The following is an 18,690-nucleotide window of genomic DNA, read 5'->3' as shown; positions in this document are numbered from 1 at the left end:
TTTTAGTTTTATCTTCACTGATTTCCATGAGTTCTGCTTTAGATTTGCTCAATGCTTCTACTATTACATTGAAGTCTGTTGTTAGGCGGTTGAGCCTGTTGAATTTTATCATTATTTCCAAGGGTACCCAGTTTTCATCCAATTTGATCTGTTCCTTTAAAAATTTGTCCCGTGGCAAATTGAAGTCTCCAAAATAATACTCAATTTTTTTTTTTTTTTAACGAATAACCTTTATTTTTTTTTATTTATGTGTGTGTGTGTGTGTGTGTGTGGCCAGCTTAGCCCACCAGGGGGCGGGGCTGGCTGGCATGTGGTGCTGGGGGATTGAACCAAGGTCCCAGTGCTCTGCCAAGCTTGTTCTAAGTAGGTGCTTTAGACCACTGAGCCATCTCACCAGCCCCCAATAATACTCAATTTGATGACAGATTTTGGCCTCCAGTGCAGCCATTTTTTCATTATCACCATTTTCAGCCATTGTGGCTAATCTTCAGGGCCGTGGTCCCACACGCGCACCGCAGGCTCACCAGCAACCACGAGACCGCCCCACTCCTCAGCGCCGCCGGCCTCACGAATGCGTTCAAAGAAGATGGGCGCCCTCCCCATCGCTGAAATTACAGTTATGTGCCACCATGTCTGGTTTCAGGGCCAGCACAAGTGCCATGGCCAGCACAGCATGGGATCAAATGCGCTTGCCAGGTAGGTGATTAGACAACTGAACTATTTCCCTACCCCTTAATGTATGAATATAAAACTACTACTACAAAAAGAAAGATTACTACAGAACCTTTCAACAGAAGTACATTCCTAATATCAAATAACATTTAAGGAAGCTATTAATTATGTGATTAATGGTTTTATCTCATTCCCTAGAACCAATAACCATTCTGATCATGGCAGAAAAACACATCCCTATGTCCTTTCGTAAGCATAAAGAATTAAACTGATTTCTGAAATTCTACTTCTCACACTTTTCAGAAATCAAACAAGGGCTGATGATATACTTCAGTAATAAAGTACAAGCTCAGCATATACCAGGCTCTGGGAGGACATTAAAAAAAAAAAGTATGTAACGACTGAAAAATTATTTCTGCCTTCAACTGTCACACTCACTTCTTTTTCATCTCTTTTAAGTCAATAGGGAGCAATATATTCTACCTCCAAAAATCTTTATGAACAAGCTATTTGATTCCTGACAGTCTACTCAAGGTGCTAATCTGACATTATTTATAGACTCTTGATTCTTTTCTGAGCAGCTGTTGTTAATAGAACTTAGGAATTCAAAACACTTTATTCAACTTAGTTGCCTCCTGGAATTATTAGTCATGCTTCTCCATGCTACAATTGTGATAAAAGCTAAAGATGAACTGTCTCAAGAAGGCTGTGATGAAGAGCTGCTACCAAAACCATCAAGATTAACCTGACACTCCTTTAAAGCTTTCATTCCTGACCATTCAGGGCTTTCTGATCAGGCTTGAGGTTTTCTGGGGTGTTTCCTACCCCAAAGTTATAACTGTGGGTTTTGTTAACACACCAGAGCTCTCATCTGAGAACTCAAGTGTGCTCAGAAGACAAACACTGGTCTACCTCTTAGTGTAGAAGAGAAGGAAATTGTGAGCTGGTTTCTAGGGGTTTATTAATTTTATTTAATCTTCCAAAGAACCAGTTTTTGATTCATTAATTCTTTGTATTGCTTTCTTCGTCTCAATTGCATTAATTTCTGCTTTAGTGATCTGGTTTTTAACCTAGAAGCATCTGATACTTTGTATCCTCACCCAACCCAGGGTTTAGAAATAGTTTCCAGCTATTATATTAGAAGAGCAAGGGGCATGGTCAGACTGGTGCCTGAAAAGTGAGGAATGAGGGAAGCCTGAGATGAGGAAATGAAGTAGAGCAATTGAGAAGCAACTTGGAAAGAAGAGACAATAAGCAAAAATGAAGAAATGAAAAATATCAAGAGAATATACAAGAAAAGGTGATAGATTTTATAATAGTAGACATGAGAGCAAACTGGATTTTAAAGAGAGGATAAAAACAAAGAATGGCAGAAAAATAATGTTTTCCAAGGGAAGAGTCAGTGAGAGAAACAGATGGTGATAGCAGATAGTTCTTTGGGAACTAGGGAGAAGCTACTCGTGCCACCAACATCTAGAGAATAGGAGAGAGCAAATCTGGAGGCAACATGACAAGTGAGGTTCTAGACAATGCTGAGTATGGTGTCTGCAGAGTGACCAGCCAGAGATGTCTGTGTGGGCAGCTGGAAAGGAAACTCAGAAGGGAGTGGCCCAGAAGTGAGGATGTGGGAGCCGCTAAGAAGGAACAGTGTGGGCACACAGCCACACTGTACAGAAGAAAAAGGTTAAGAGCCAAAGCCCAAGAGCACCAACATTTGAGAGACACAGTGAGAATGTCAGGATGAGTACTGATGCCTGAGGCACAGGACAACAGCTGGGTGAGAGGCTGGAGGGGCCCTGGAAGATGAGGTGAGTCTGTTCACAGTAAGACAGCATAGTGACCTCCCTTCCATGTTCCCTTATCTCTCTGAATTGATCCGTTTGGCAAATGTTTGTCTCATTGTTCCTCTATGTCCTATGCCTGTTTCCTGGGCTCACAGCTGGCCTAAGTCTGAGAGTAGCATTCTCTATCTTAATGCAGTTTCTGCCTCTAGCACAAACTCAGTAGATGCTTGTAGGTTTTCTGGAGAGCCACTGGGGACTGCTCATTAGTAAATGCCTCAAAATGAGATTACCTCCGACCTACTTCTAGGAACTTACTCATAGGGATTACTCACAGTAATGTTAAGATAGGGCTACAGATACAATTATACATTTTAAAAGGACCTACAGGTGCTGAGAGTATAGCTCAGTGGTAGAATGGTTGCCTAGTATGCATGAGGCTCTGGGTTCAATTCCAGGCACTGCATTAAAACAAACACACACATCAAAAACTAAAATTACTTACAGTATGGAAAGCCCTGAATTTGATCCCCATGCACCAGAAACAAAACAAGGGCTGGGGAGATAGCTCAACAGAATAAGCACTGAGTTCAACTCCCGGTACCATGCAAAAACAAAACAAAACAAAAAACCAAAAACAAAGCTAGGTGATGTGGTAAATCCCTGTAATTCCAATTCTTTACACTGTTTCTCTTCAGAGTGTATAAATCTTTCGCCCTTTTACCAATTCTTTGGAGGCTGAGGGAGAATTGTGAGTTTAACACCAGCCTGTACTACATAGCGAGTTCAAGGCCAAACTGAACTACATAGTGAGACCTCATCTCAAAAATAAAGACCAAACCAAACCAAACCCCTACATATTTAACAAACAGAACACTGGCTTGAAAATCACAAGGCACCTATAACACTGAATATTGTAAATCTCAAAATCCGCACAGATCAACAATAAAGCTCTACAAAGCTCAGACCCTTAGCACAATTAAGGCAAAAACTATTACAAACTCAAATCATCTGTAAAAAGCAAATATACCCTAAATTCCAGTACTTCTATCTCCTAAGTTTCCATTGTGAACCTCTACGGAAAGAGAATTTGGGAAAATGGCATGGAAGAGAACAGCAAAGCAGAGGGCCTAGTCATTCCTGAAGATGGTGTCTACTCTGAGTACCCAAGTACTGGGAAACACTTTCCCAGTATTTTTGCACTCCTATCTGAAAAAGGCACTGCTGCCTGGAAAAATGGGTAAAGAGAGAAGAGATGGGGCCCTTTAGTGACTGGATGCTGAAGAGAAGCAGGGGAAATTGAGAATCTTGCAACAAAGGAGCTCAAACAATCAAGATTTCAACTCCTTCCCTACAGACTCCTCACACAAAGCCATCCACAGAAAAGACTACACTTTACTACATTTACAATTACACAAAACTATTATCAGAAAAAAAAACTATTATCAGAAAGAAACAGAAAAAGATCAAAACATTATAGCTAATAAAAAGGTTCTCAAAAAAAAAAAAAAACACAAAGAAAACTATACTCCATACTGTACTCACTTAAATAGGCATTTATTTTGAGTGCTGAGGACGAACCAGAACTCCTGAACTATGCCTTCAGCCTTTCAAAAAAAAAAATTTAAGACCAAGTCTCAACTGCGCAGGCTGGACTCACATGAATCTCTTGCCTCAGTCTAGCAGAGCACTGGGGGTACATGTATTTACCACTGTGCCCAGGTTAAAATACTTTTAATTCAAGTTTGAAAACTGAGAACAGAAATGGGCAAAGAGCACACAGAAATGAAGTAAAAACTGATTGAACTTGGTAAACAAATGTACAAAATTATATGTGGAACAAACTCAATTTTAAGGTGCTTAAAGGAGAACAGATATGAACAAACACTGAAAAGTGGAAGCAAAACAATCAAGGGGGGGTGAGATAGCACAGCAGTCTAAAGCGCCTGTGTAGGCAAGCTTAGGCAGGCACAGGGGACCGTGGTTTGATCCCCAGCACCACACCCTGTGCCAGCACCACCCTCAGAGTGGGCTGAGCTGGTCAAAAACAAAACAAAACAAAACAAAACCAACAACCAAGGGAATGAAATGGGACCAAAAGAGAAGTAAAAGGGATCAGAGAGAAAGTCGGATGAGCTGATATACATATATTGAGAGTTTCTGAAAAAAGAAACTGGAATACTGAAACAAAAGTAAAATTTGAAACTGTAATCCAACAACTTTCCAGAAAAAGAAAACCCAAATCTACCTATTGGAAGGGTTTACTGAGTAGCTGGAAAACTGTCCTGTAACAGTCAACTCTGAGGCATACCCTAGTAGAGGTACTCCTTGGGAAGTCTCACACCAACCTAATTATCTCTTCTTTTTTCAGATACTAGGTCTTTTTACCATACAGAAGCAATTTTAAGAAGCATTTTCAAGAAATGTGAGAGAAGAATAAATGAACTCAGGATTTTGAGTCTAGCAAATCAGTCCTTTAAATATGAAAGCTACAAAAAATCTTAGGAATGAACTCAGAGAATCCCATGCTACCAACCCTTTTGGGGAATGTTTTGGGAGCGAGAATCTGCTACGGGCCTTCAGCACCCTGCAGTCCTAGTAGGATGCACCAATAGCAATGAGTTGACTGCTCCTCTCAGGGAGATTCCTAGAACTGTATCTTCAAGAAACATCCTCAAAAGACCAGGAAACACCTCCTAAATAAAGTGCTTCCTCTAAATAGCAATACAATAGATCCGCCGAGTTCTGCACCCTCTCTTGTAACAAACCACTGTATGCATAGACATTCATAGAAACCCACTTACATCATCCTCATAGGCTGTAGGAGACAAGAAGAACGAATACAAATGAACAAGGAGCTGTGTCTGCTGCCTTTGTCATGAGTAATAGAGTCTGGCCTCTGACTCAAGAGTCTTGTGTCTTCTGCCACCATCCTTAAAAGAGTAACCAACTAACTAACTAGCTTCTAAGTAAGATACAATCGCTTAACTCGTCACAGAGCTAACACTATTATAGCGTAGGCTTCATCCAACTGAAAGTTGATGGAGAATTTCAGCAAAAAGACTGACAACGCACAAATGTAGTGCTGATTTTTACTAAGTGTGGACTCAAGGCTAGAAGATTGGCACTGGCCAAAAGAATACATAAGTGTTTCTCTATGTTCTGAAAAGAAGAAATAATGCAAGTAAAAAATGGGAAAAGGAAAATAAAGTATAATAAGCTCACTACTGTATACATAACAGGAGTCAGAAGACAGCTTTAAAAATTGCTAAGGTACACAATAAAAGGTTTAATAAAAAAAGAACACTAGGGGCTGGTGAGATGGCTCAGTGGTCTAAAGCACCTACTTAGAACAAGCTTAGCAAAGCACAGTTCAATCCCCCAGCACCACATGCCAGCCAGCCCCCTGGTGGGCTGAGCTGGCCACACACACACACACACACACACACACACAAAAGAACACTAAAGTTATTTAAAAACATGTAAGTACAATGGTAACCTCTAGGAAAACCAAATTAAACACTTTGTAACTACCTATAGTAATAAATAAGAAAATACATTAAGTAGATAAATATAGCAAATATAACATATGTAGAAATTATAGCAATGTGGCAATGCAAGACTAAATATGTCTGTCCTATCAATAACTATGAGTGGACTTAACTCACTTTTTAGGACAAATTTTCAAAATGGATCACAAAACAGGTCCCACTTCTATGCTAATACAAAAGTGGATTAAAGGGGACACAAATAATACAATACACAAATTTATATCAGGCAAACAGAGGCAAAACAAAGCCTGGACTATGGTCTCAATTACAGACGAAGTAGAATTCAAGACAAAAAAAGCATTAAACCTAACAAGAAAACATCGTTTTAAAGCCAGAAGGAACACTTTACAATGAAATTAAGAGTTACAAATATCTGTGCTCCAAACCAATGTAGCAACAACTTGTTAAAGCAGATGTGATACAATGCTAAGATAATTAAAAATCCACTAAGAATTGGCAATCTTTACCATTACTGCTGTCAGTGTTACCCAAGTCCAGTGGACCAAAATAAAGATACAGAAAATCTTTATTTAAAAGAATATATTAAATTTTATATCTTGATAAAAATGAAGTAGGAAATATACATTCCTTCAAAACTGGTCAGGGAACTGAGCAAATAAGTTTATCTTATTAAAGAGCATAACGGGAGTTGTAGCTAATGCAGGAAGACGAAGAAAAGGCACGGCACACATACTACACAGGAAGAAAGCTGTCTTTATTCAAAGACAACATCATTTTTAATATATAAAATCCCCAGGAACACAAACACAATAACAACACCCAAGAAAAATACTTGGGTATAACTCTATAGGTAGAGGATTTGTATGTGGAAAATTATAAAACAATGAAAGCAATCAAAGAAGGCCTAGGTCAGAGGAGAGAAGGATCAAGTTTAAGGCCAACATGGGCAACTTAGTGAGCCCCTATCCCCGTTTAAAAAAGCAAGAAGGGTCAGGAAAGTAGCTCAGAACTCCTTGGGTTCAATCCCTCAATTCTCAGTATAGGGAAAAAACAAAAAAACAAAAACCAAAAAAACAGAGATATTACATGTCTGTGGATTGAAAGACTAAACATCAGTAAGGTATCATCTTTCCCATATGATCTACAGATTCCACAATTTGAACCAAAATCCCAGGAAACTATTTCATAGAAATTTTTAAGTTTATGTGGAAAGACAAAGGATCTACACAAAAATGAACCACAGAACTCACAGACCTATCTGTAAAGTACAAAATACAGGAAAAGAGCCAGCCAGGTAGCTCAGCAGATTAAAGTACCTGCTATGGCAGAGCCCAGCGGCCTGGCTTCAATTCCTGGTGTGCCATGCTGTCCCTGCCTCTGGAGCCCACTAAGATGGTGAATGAGACAGTGTGGTGGTGTGTGCCTGTAATCACAGTGCTTGGGAGGCTGAAAACAGAATAATCACTATGAGTCTGATCTACGTAGTAAGACCCTGTAGACCCTGTCTTAAATTAATTAAAAAAAGAAAGAAAGAAAGAAAGAAAGAAAGAAAGAAAGAAAGAAAGAAAGAAAGAAGAAAAAAAATACAGGAAAAAAAAACTTATGTAACCTTGGGTTTGGGGAGGGGGCAGGTTGTTTATTTGTTTTGCTGAACCAGGGGTTGAACTCAGGCCCTTGAGCTTGCAAGCGCTTATTCTAATGAGCCAAGGGCAGCCTGGAAGACTTACACTGGCCCCAGGTTTCAGCACACACTTGGCTACAGCTGATTTGACAGTCCAGAAATAAATCTATAATCAACTGCCTTTGACAAATTCAACAGGGACAGGACGGTCTTTTCAACAAATGGTGCTGGGACAAATGGATGTCTATATGAAAAGAAATGAACCTAGAAACAGAGCTGCTCACAAAAATGAACTCAAAATGCATCATAGAATCACAAAACAGGAAAAAAATAATCCATGTAACCTTGTATCTAGAAATGAGTTTTTTGATACAATCCCAAATTCATGATCCATGAAAGAAAAAAAATGGTTATGTTGTAGACTTTATTAAAATTAAAACCAGGTGTTTTGTGAAAGACACTATTAAGAGACTAGAAAAACAAGCCAGAGATTGGTAGAAAATATTTGCTAAACATGTATCTGATAAAAGATTTGAATGCAAAATACAGAAAAATTCTTAAATCTCAATAAAAAAACAAAATCTGAAAAGCTCATGCCTGTAGTTCTTGCACTCAGGAGGCTGAAGCAGGAAATGTGCTTAAGCCTGACAGTCTGGAGCTAGCCAGGACAACACTGCTTGTGTCTGTCTTTCTCTGTCTCTCTTTCAAAACAGACAAATGAGCTGAAGAGACACATTATCAAAACAGATACATAGATGGCAGATAAGCATATGAAATGATATGTCATAGTATTTGTCATGATAGAAATGAAAACTAAAACCTATCAATTGCTGTATTTATTAATAAGTTATTTAACCATTCAACTCCTACTGCAGAATCACAAATCAGATTTTTCACTAAAAATGACTCATTTGCACTTCAGAATAAAACAGGATTTAGTTATCTTGGTCACTGGATGGTGTTTCTAATTTCCTTGGATTAATCTGGCTTTTGAAGCTAAGAATGTAAGTGGAAGACTTATCAACTTCATACTACCACAAACCATCTCAGCAGAGGACTAATGAAATACAACATATTTTCTCATAAAGCTACTTAAGCTCATTTTTAATTTTAAATATACTTTTACAACTAAGAAATATTTATAAAATAATCTTCAGGGCAATAAAAGAACATTTCAGATTTTCATTACCTTAAATTATAATGATCAAGTAAAGAGTATAGAAAAAACATGTTTTTCTCTTCTCTTAACTTCTCAGTTTCAGCTACTGATTCACTGCTATCTAGTCTCACAGAAGGCCTCCAGAAAGTCCTGTAACTTGAAGAAGTCTTTTTACTAAGACAAGGGTGCCATCTAGTGAAAGACAATGTTAAATATATATTACAGAAAGTTGTATTTCTCCTTTATCAATTCTGCTTTGTGACAAGGCTTTCAGTACGTATCAAGCAATTCTCATAAACATGCAGCACACATTCCTTTTTCAAGGAACTACAGAGCATCTGGCTCTAAGGAATGTTGGAGATAATCAAGCATCTAATACAACAGATGTGTAAACTATGTCCAGCAGGAGACCTGTCACACAACTAAAAATGTTTCTAGTAGAGCTTGCCTGAGCTTGGTTTTTCATGGATAGGAAAGTGGGCTAATATTTTCTTATAGATAGGGTATTTTAAGTATCTTAAAAACAGGTTTCCAATGAACCAAACCCTGGATATTCCTGCAAGGGCAGCAGGAGGGACAATTCCCTGGTTCTCTTCATGGCTATCCCTTCTGACAGCAACTGGCACAGACATTCTATGGAAATATGTTTTACCCAGTACTTGAGTACCACTCATTGAGTGCTTGGTAGGAGCCAGGCAACAACTGTGAGGTCTGGAGAAGCCTCTACCCTCCCTGTGTATGTACTCTGGCATCCTACTAAGCATAATTTACTTCTCTCTTCCTTCCCGTCATCTCAGGACATTCACACAGAGCTGGAACAACTAATGGAGCTGGATGTTCCTGGCAAACAAAACTGTACATACAAAATGATAGAGGTGTGAAGAAGCAGTTTATTCAGAGAACAAGGGCTGAAGCCTTGTGAATCAGGAGCATAAGATGCAGGTGCCAGTATCATCTTTCTTTTTCTCCTTGTTTGGGAGGAGAAAGAGAAAAAGAAATCTGATCAGGAAGCAACAGAATAAAAGACAGCCTAGGCAAGAGAGCAAGTCAGGCTGGTCAGAAGAATTTAACTGGTTTGAGAAAGGTCAAGGTTCGAATATGGTCAGTATGGTCTTGATACAGACCTTTTGGGTTAGGATGCTGGAAAACTACTGTACTTGAATAAAGAGCAAAGACAGAACTGAAAAGGAGAAGGCTGGCTTTGGCAACCTCCCACCCAGTTTTACAAATCAAAAGAACTTTCAGTTATGCAACTGACAGTGTAAGTTCCAACATGAAGGTTTGCCAAATGCTTGACGTCACATCTTCAAGAGTATCTCCATCTCCAGGCCCTCTACCTGTAACTTCCGCCCTAACAAAAGGGGGGGACCACACTGACTAGAGTTAGCTGCAAACCACTCCCACACTCCACTCACTTCCTCTGCAGTCTCATCTTGAACACAACACAGAAAAATGAGAATACTGCTTTCAACACAAAATATTCATGTGAATAAGGAAACCATACCTCTTCTTTGCAGTCATATGATATACTTATGTCCCAAGGTGAGTGCTGGTTGATTTTGTTGTTGTTTTTGAAGGAGCATAAAAAGATTGTTGAGAAAAAGATGTACTCCTCAGAAGGAAATGTAGGCTCTCAAGAGAGGTGGCTGTTTTTGCTGGTTTTTTAAAAAAATTCTCGCCTCTGAAAGGAAAAATACTGAGAAAAGAGTGCACTACAACTTTTAGGTTAAGGACTGTGACCATCGCACTTGAGAAATCCTATCCCTTCATTAGCAATGGAAGTCAAACTGCAAAAGCCACAAGGTGGGACACATTTGCAGGACAGAAAGTGACTTCTCACAGAGATCAGTGTCTCATCTAGGGTGTTAGGTTTTTGTTTCTAGAGGCCATTTTTGCTAAACTGCACTGTCAAAACCATGAACAAGGTGCAACTCTAACCTGTACTAAGAATAAATGGTTGGGGCCTGGGAGATGGCTCAGTAGAGTAAGCGCTGGCCTGGCAAGCACAAGGGCCTGAGTTCAATCCCTGGTTTTGGAAAAAAAAAAAAAAAAAGATAAATGGTTCTCAAGGGCTTACCAATAAAACATTTATAATTTAAGAAAAGCAAGACTATGAAATAGTTATATTTATATAAGTCTAGATTTATGTTTACATAAATACTGAACATTAAAGACAAAAAAACTTATAGTATTCAATGACATATTGTTTTAGTTAATGAAAACATTTATTGTCTTACTGGGTAGATTTCACTATGGCTATTTCAGACACTGTGCTAAGTGCTTTCTGTGTACTATAATCCTATGAGGTAGGTGTCATTATCCTCTTTCCACTGAAAAAGAAAAAGGAGGTGCAAAGTGGTTAGCTCATAGATCGGACCTGTGGTGATCCACCTGTTTACAGTCTCCCAAGAACTGGGATTACAGGCATGAGCCACCATGCCCAGTCTCAATTGTCTCTCAGAGCGCCCCTGGGGCGGGGCTGGCATAGCAGGCCTGGGGACCTAATCCCCGGCCCCTGCTTGCAGGCGCATTAATCCGTTGTATCATTAATTCTTATAAGGAACTAAGATCATTTCCGGGGCCGGCCAAATAGCTCAGTGGATTAAAGCACCTGCAAGCTGGCGCAGGGGCCAGGGGTTCAATCCCCAGGCCTGCCATGCTGGCCCTGTCCCCAGGGCATGCTGAGATGGCAATTGAGACTGGGCGTGGTAGCACCCCCCTGTAATCCCAGCTCTTGGGAGGCTGTAACAGGCAGATCACTATGAGTCTGATCTAGTATTGAGACCCAACACCCTGTAGACCCTTCCCTAAAAATTAAAAAAAAAAGATAAAATCATTTCTGAAACAGGTTTTCGAAATGCACCAGAATCTGGCGAGTTCAAGATCAAATGTTCACTGAGCTCCCACTAGATGTATGGAGTGTTATGCACTGGGACACAGGGATCATTAACAAATAGTTCTTGTTTCCAAAATATTCCACAGTATTAGAAGCAACACAAGTACAGTGACATAGCATACATAATACAAGGTGGAGAGTATAACAAGAGATCAGTGCCAGGGCTGAGTCAGGTGATGAACAATGAGCAGTACCGCATCTAGCCAGCAGGTGGTAGGAAGTTCACAGCAGAACAGTAGAGTGGGCCAGCTGGCCTAGCACTCCGCTCTTTCCAGGCAGAGACCAAAACCAAGGCACAGATGTAGAGAACAGAAACAATGCAGCTGCAGGCACCTGGCCAGTTCACCAGTCAAGGCTGCTGCTGCATGGCATGGGAAGCAGAGAAGTGGAGCAGGTAAGGGTGGAGAAGCGTTCAGGGTACAGGTCAGGAAGAAAAAAAATTTTTTTTTTTTGTACTGGAGATCAAACTTGGGACCTTGCGCTTACAAGGCAGGCACTTATGCTGCTGAGCTATCTCCCCGGCCCTACGGAAGAAATTTAAATCAGTGAAAAGTTTTACACAGGCAAGTGACATGTTTACATCTGTTCAAAGAGCCCCGAGGGACAGTGTAAAGCAAAGATTTAGAGCCTTAGCTCTAGGCTTACGGGGTATGTGAACTTTGATAAGATATAAAATATGAATTTCAACTGATTAAAATATAAATTTATGGTATATAACATGTTTTAAGATACATATACACTATAGAAATGCTAAATCAAGTTTATAAATATACATGCCCTCATGTACTTTCTTGTGGTGAAAACAAATATATACCCTTCTGAACTTCAGGCTTGTAACTGTTAAATAGGAAGTAAATGAGATAATGAATGTAAAGCACTGGAACACAGAAAATAATAAATGGCCCCTTTCACTATAATGAGGTTCTGGGAGACGTAAATGGGTACCTAGATTGGACATACTGAGGTCTTGAACAGACATGGAAAACCAAGTCAATCTGAGAAATATTTAAGGAATATGACTGACAAAACCCAATGACCGCCTGGCAACAGGTATGTGTTGAGGGAGAAGAAGCCCATGCAGAGGATCCAGGTCCAGGATGGGTCTAGGATGACAAAGAGAATTCAGGAGGCACAGCAAGTTGGGGAGTCTTGAGCATGCTGAGGGGTCTGGGTGCACGCAGAAGTGAATATCCATGAGGTTAATGGATAAATTTGGAGTTGGGTGTGGGTGCAGCTGCCATTTGGGGAAGAGGGTGGCATGAGTATCTCACACCACAGAAGGAGAGAGATTTCCATGAGCAGGTTTTCAGGCAGAAGAGCATAAGCCCCAAGAGAACACTGGGAACACACGCAATTGAGACAGGGAAAGAAAGACACCCAAGGAGAAAGGAAAGAACCACAGAGGATAAGAAAAACCAGCAGGGCTGTGCAGTGGAAGTGAAAGGAGCAGAACCTCAAGGAAGCAGTCCTCAGTGGAGCCCAAAAGCTCAACATGTTCCAAGTATGTCCACAGGAATTAGTAGACATTGCCACTCATTTTAGATCAGAGTATAAGTTTTAGAGGACAATGGGAACAAATGGCCAATAGTGGGTTCAGATCTAAGTGGCAGTGAGGAGAAGAGCTTAGCACACATCTGATAAAAAGGGTAGAAAGGAATTAGCAGGAGGTGGATGTAGGGTCAAGGGTTAGGTTAACCACTGTTTCTAAAATGAAATCCTCTGAGTGTTCTGTGAACTGAGAAGGAAAAGATAGAAAGATGGCAAAAGGCAATGGTGCAGGAGAGGCTCCCTTACAAAACAAGTCCTCGAAGGCTGGGGAGATAGCTCAGAGGCTTAAGTGCCTGCATGGCAAGCGCAACATTCTGAGTTCGATCCCTGGTCCTAAGAAACTACCTACCTAACAAAACAACTAAATGACTAACCAAATAAATAAATAAAATATCACGAATCAGAACAAGTCCTCAAGTAAAGAAGCAGGCAGCTGTCAGCTACTACAGAAGGGCCTGACTAAGCACAGATGAGCCAAACAGATTTTGTCTCCCTCGAGCCTTCAGTCTGGGTGGACAAGGGGAGGGAGCCTCTCTGTCCATGAATCTGCCAGAGAGTGTGCAACATGCACTGGCATCAGTCCTCACCCTTGGGTGCATCAGGATGGAGGAGCCAGAGGGTGCCTGCTTGACACAGGCTTCCTGAACTAAGACTGGCTGTCACCTCTGTGTTTGCTGTCCATCACTGCAGCCACACCAGGCCTGCCTGCCAGGAATTCAGTATTTTTAGTGTGAATGAAAAAATATACTTACAAGGAACTTTATTTCCAGAAATTTTATACAGCTATAAGAGTACACTTTAAGACAAAACAATTTTAGGTATAAAACATAATTAAATGTTAATTTAAAAAACAGCACACATGCTCAGTGTTCATGGTCATAATGTTTGTTCTCCATCCCCTAATTTAGTATGTTGAGACCTAATCCCCTAGTAGTACAGAGTCCACCAACAAAATGTATTCACACTTCAGTAAAAGAAAAATAGTATGATTTTTTTCAACAGATGGTGTTATTCTTGTACGGGGGGCCCTACTGGATGTCATGTGTCACAGAAAGCCCACTGCACTGCCAGCCTTTAAAAAAGAAACTGAAAATGCATGTGCAACAATCTCAGTGACCAAGGTTACTCCAAGTGGCAGTTCACCATACTAATCTCATGGTGTCTCAATAAATTTAGTATTAAGATATTTATACAAGTTTTCTTTTCCTAAAGTGTGTATATATCTCTTGTACTCTGTATTAAGTGGTGGCACTGTTAGGGGTGATCAAATCATGGAGAACCAATGAACATGATTAGTGTTCTTATGTGAGTCCTGAGGATGTTTATTTGTCCCTTCCACCATGTGAGGACACAGGAAGAAGGCATCATACACAAGGAACAGGCCCTCATCAAACAACAATTCCTCCAGCACATTAATCTTAGAGCATCCCCAACCACCAAAACTGTAAGAAACAGATGATGATCACAAGCCATTCAGCTTATGGAAGGATGCGCCTCAAGTCACGGTGAGGTTGACCATATTGTAAGTTGAAGATGTACTTTATACACCTAACCTATTGGCCATCACAGGTTGGCAGCACAGTGCACCACAGCAGACTGGTTCTTTCCCCTGGTGATCACGAGGCTGACTGGGAACTACAATTTGCTCCTGTGGCTCAGCAAGGCTAGAGTATCATACCATGTATCTCTAGTCCAGGAAAGATCAAAATTCAAAACCTGAAGTACAGTGTTTACCAAGTACATGTCAATTTTGCACTATCATAAAGCTGAAGTATTGTAAGTCAAATCATCCTAAGCAGGGAACTATCTGTAGTTTGCTACAGTAGACCACAATAATTACAAATAGGCAGCCAAAGGTTAAGAGAGGGGAAGAGATGAGGTATGGGGTTCGATAAGTGGAGAAGGCCAAGTGGGCCCAGAACTCTCTTGGGCCAAAGTATTTCTCCCAACCTGTAAGCATACACTGACAATTTTAACCACTTAAGAAGCAATAAAATTTTTCACTTCAAAGTTGCAGATAAAACACTAAAAATGAAATGTATATAGAGATTATATATAAGCTAAACTCATTTTTTTTTCTTTTTTTGGTTTCAATTGTTATAAAATGAGCCAGGTGGGCTCTGGAATTTGACAAGGCTGCAAGAGGTACAACACCCACTAGCTATGTAACCTGGACCAGTACACTTAACCTCTGAGAAAGCAGATCACATGACAGATGAGCCCCAACTCCTTTCAAATCTATCCTGCAGAAGTTCTAAATGCAGAAGTTCTTAGCTTTCTGGGGATTACAAATTCCTCTGAGTCTAATGAAAGCTATAAATTCTCCCTCCTGCTTCCTCAAAGTAAACACAGACACACAAAATCCTGCATCTCATTTGAGGGAGTCCCTGACGTCCACCCTCAGGCCCTAGACAAGAGGTGGGAAACACTAAAGTGCAAATCTTTATAATGAGGACAATTTGTCTTCCTTAGCAATGGGACCACATAAAAGTGACCTCTGCCAGACACAGTTGATAGACCATGGTGTCTCACCTATGTGTCCTTCTCAATTACAAGCCTCCTTATCTCTGAATTCCTTATCACCAAGCCCAGCTGCCTGAACACTGTTAAGTGCTTATTTTAGTTGTGCATTAAACTGATAAGGACCATAAAGGTTTGCGTTTGTAATTTTCAGGTTTTTAGACTTCAGTGCTTCTGAATAAGTACAGTTTTAAATCTTCCTTTTGACAACAAACCTGGATCACATGCCAAAGATGATGGGTTTGCATTGCAGGGGTCTATCAGCTCCAAAATATTCTTTCTTTTTGTGTAATGGGAATTTGAACCCAGAGCCCCATACACAGTAGACAAGTACTCCCACTGAGCTACAACCTCAGGCCTTTTTAATTTTGAGACAGGATCTTATTAAATTGCCCAGAATGGCCGGGAACTTACAATTCTCCTACCTCAACATCCTGAATAGCTGGAATTACAGGCATGTACCATCATGCCTGGGGGCAGAACTAAATTTTATTTCATTAGAGGGGTAGAAGCTATGCCTCATTTCCAGGACAAAACATGATGACTGTTGCCAAGCAACAAAAGAAAAACACATTGCATCTGCTTTAGCAGAAATTCCTTGTATTTGTGTTAGGAACCCTTTACACTCTCACATACATATAACATTCATTCAGGAAGCAATGTACACAGTATGTTCACTTTAAGGATAAAAATATTCTATTTAAGTTGATCAGAGAGGGCTTTCCAACAAAGCCCAGCACCATAGACCAACCCACACTTTTATCAATGTTTCCTATTACCCTTGCACAGAGGTGAGATGCCTCTTTGCAAGTGACAAAAAAAGGAACTGTAACACATTGTTCAGTGACAACATCTTAATAGCACCTATAATTTAGGAAAGCAAAAGCTATTTCAACTTGGGCAATTTTATACATATGATGAAATGGTTTAACTTTTCAGTATTTTGATATTCAATAAGAACCACACTTTTGGGGCCAGGGAGATGGCTCAGTAGAATAAGTACTTCCGTGGCAAGCACAAAGCACAAGGGCCTGAGTTCAATCCCCGGTTCTGCCAAAAAAAAAAAAAAAAAAAAAAAGAACCACACTTTCACTTTCATGTATGATTTTAAAAAACAGACAATCCATTTACAGAGTTGGGGAAAATTTCATACTTACCAATAGCACAATGTAAAACCTATGAGAGAAAAAAGGAGGGGAACAATTAATTAAGATCAATGGCATTATAGTATCATACACGTAAATTACTATTTCAGTAAGAACAGAGCAGTGGCTACTGACACTAATGCATTTCAACAACAAATACTCCATACTTAAACTTAGCAAAAATAAAAAATAAACTTGGCTTTGGGCTACTTAACAAAATATGAGCTCACGCTTGGGTTTTTTGGTGCATCTTTGAGAGACATCTTAAGGAAGATGTCATCTTTGCTTAGTTATTCGTCAGGTGTCAAAGAGCTCTTTTATAACACACAAACTCATAAGAGCAATAAGCACAGAATATCTCCTATATCCTCTGCTCTGTAGAACAAGTCAGACTAGGGAACAGAAAGTCAGAAGGGTGGTTGTTGTTCCTCCCCTCTGGCAGGCCCTTCACTGTAGACACTGATTCTACAAGACTTCATCCTCTGGCCCTGTTTTGCATTGCACATGAACTCATGTACTGGCACTTCCTGGTCTCACTCCAAACCCTACATCTCCAGGGCTGCCATAGACATATCGACTTAGTGCACCAGCAGCAGTATGAATACAGCCGGTCTTGAAAGCAGTCCTTCTTTTTCACCTGCTCTGCTTAGTAATCATCCACTCCTATTTTGCTGGGTTCAACTTCTCACCCCCAAGTCCAACTGATTTTCAAGTCCTGCTGATACTTCTACCCACCTTACTTCTCTTTTGCATTACTGATGAGTATTGAGTCCTTCACACAGAGCTACATCCCCAAGACATTTATGTTTGTCTTTGAAAAAAGATCTCATTAAGCCTTATTAGGCCAGGCTCAAATCTGCAATCCTTCTGCTTCAGCCTCACAGAGTACTGGGATTACAAGCATGTGCCACAACACCTGGCAAGTCTTCTTCATTTTTATATCCAGTAGCTTGCTCAGTGATTTTATTTTTAAAACAATTTATTTATCATAAGTTGATATTTACATTTGGCTACATCATGTCTATACTTTTAAACATTCACATACTGAAATATGTATTTTACCACCATCGCCACTCTATCTCAGTGGTCATGCAACTAGCCAGGTTAGTTCTAAGTCCCTTTCAAACTCATCCTTTATACAGTAATGCTTTAGCCCTGGTGATAGAACAGAAAAACAAAATAATCTGCAGCCATCTACAAGAGTGATATGATGATCAAAGCTATTCTAGATAGTAAGACTGTGGCTAGGGAGATGGCCCAGTAGAATAAGCGCTTGCCTGGCAAGCACAAGGGCCTGAGTTCAATCCCTGGTTCTGACAAAATAAATAAATAAATATAGATGGTAAGACCTAATGCTTATTGTAATCTTTTATAGAATTTTTCAAAACTTCTCTAGCAGTCATTGTACTGTTTGATCCTAATAATAGCCCTGGTACATAGGCAGGACAGATATTGTATCTCGACTTATCCATGCACAATCTAAGGCTCTAGAAGAAGCTGCATAATGTGTCCAAGGTAGAAAATGTTGGCTAGGATCAAGAACCTGGCTTTTACTTCTACTCTACTGCTTTTTTCTTTTCTATATTACTTCTGACCAGACTCCACACTCAAAAACTATTATTTCACAAAACTTGCTATTTGTCAGGGAAGAGGGGAGACAATCTGGATTTAAATAGTTATCTGCACAAATTTACTGAGAAGAGAATAAAGAACTACCATGCTACAAACTTTTCCAAAAAGACAACACTGCTAAAGAACCTCGTGTGTGAACACTGTGATCTGAACCTCTTGCTGCAAAGTTGAGGAAAACTAAATGATATACCTATATTCAAATGA

General features: G+C 39.9%; 1 protein-coding gene across 1 annotated transcript in view; it reads right to left on the bottom strand.

Annotated features, from left to right (window-relative positions):
* Positions 1-18,690, bottom strand: part of Hacd2 (3-hydroxyacyl-CoA dehydratase 2) — a 111,995-nt gene that overhangs the window by 75,029 nt on the left and 18,276 nt on the right. The window contains exon 3 of the mRNA XM_004642180.2: positions 16,867-16,885. Within this exon, the coding sequence (XP_004642237.1) occupies positions 16,867-16,885 (19 nt within the window). The remainder of the gene's footprint in view (positions 1-16,866; positions 16,886-18,690) is intronic.

This window comes from Octodon degus, unplaced genomic scaffold (genome assembly GCF_000260255.1).
Source record: "Octodon degus isolate 3935 unplaced genomic scaffold, OctDeg1.0 scaffold00147, whole genome shotgun sequence".
NCBI classification, from domain to species: domain Eukaryota; kingdom Metazoa; phylum Chordata; class Mammalia; order Rodentia; family Octodontidae; genus Octodon; species Octodon degus.
This window is presented reverse-complemented; position numbering and strand designations above follow the sequence as displayed.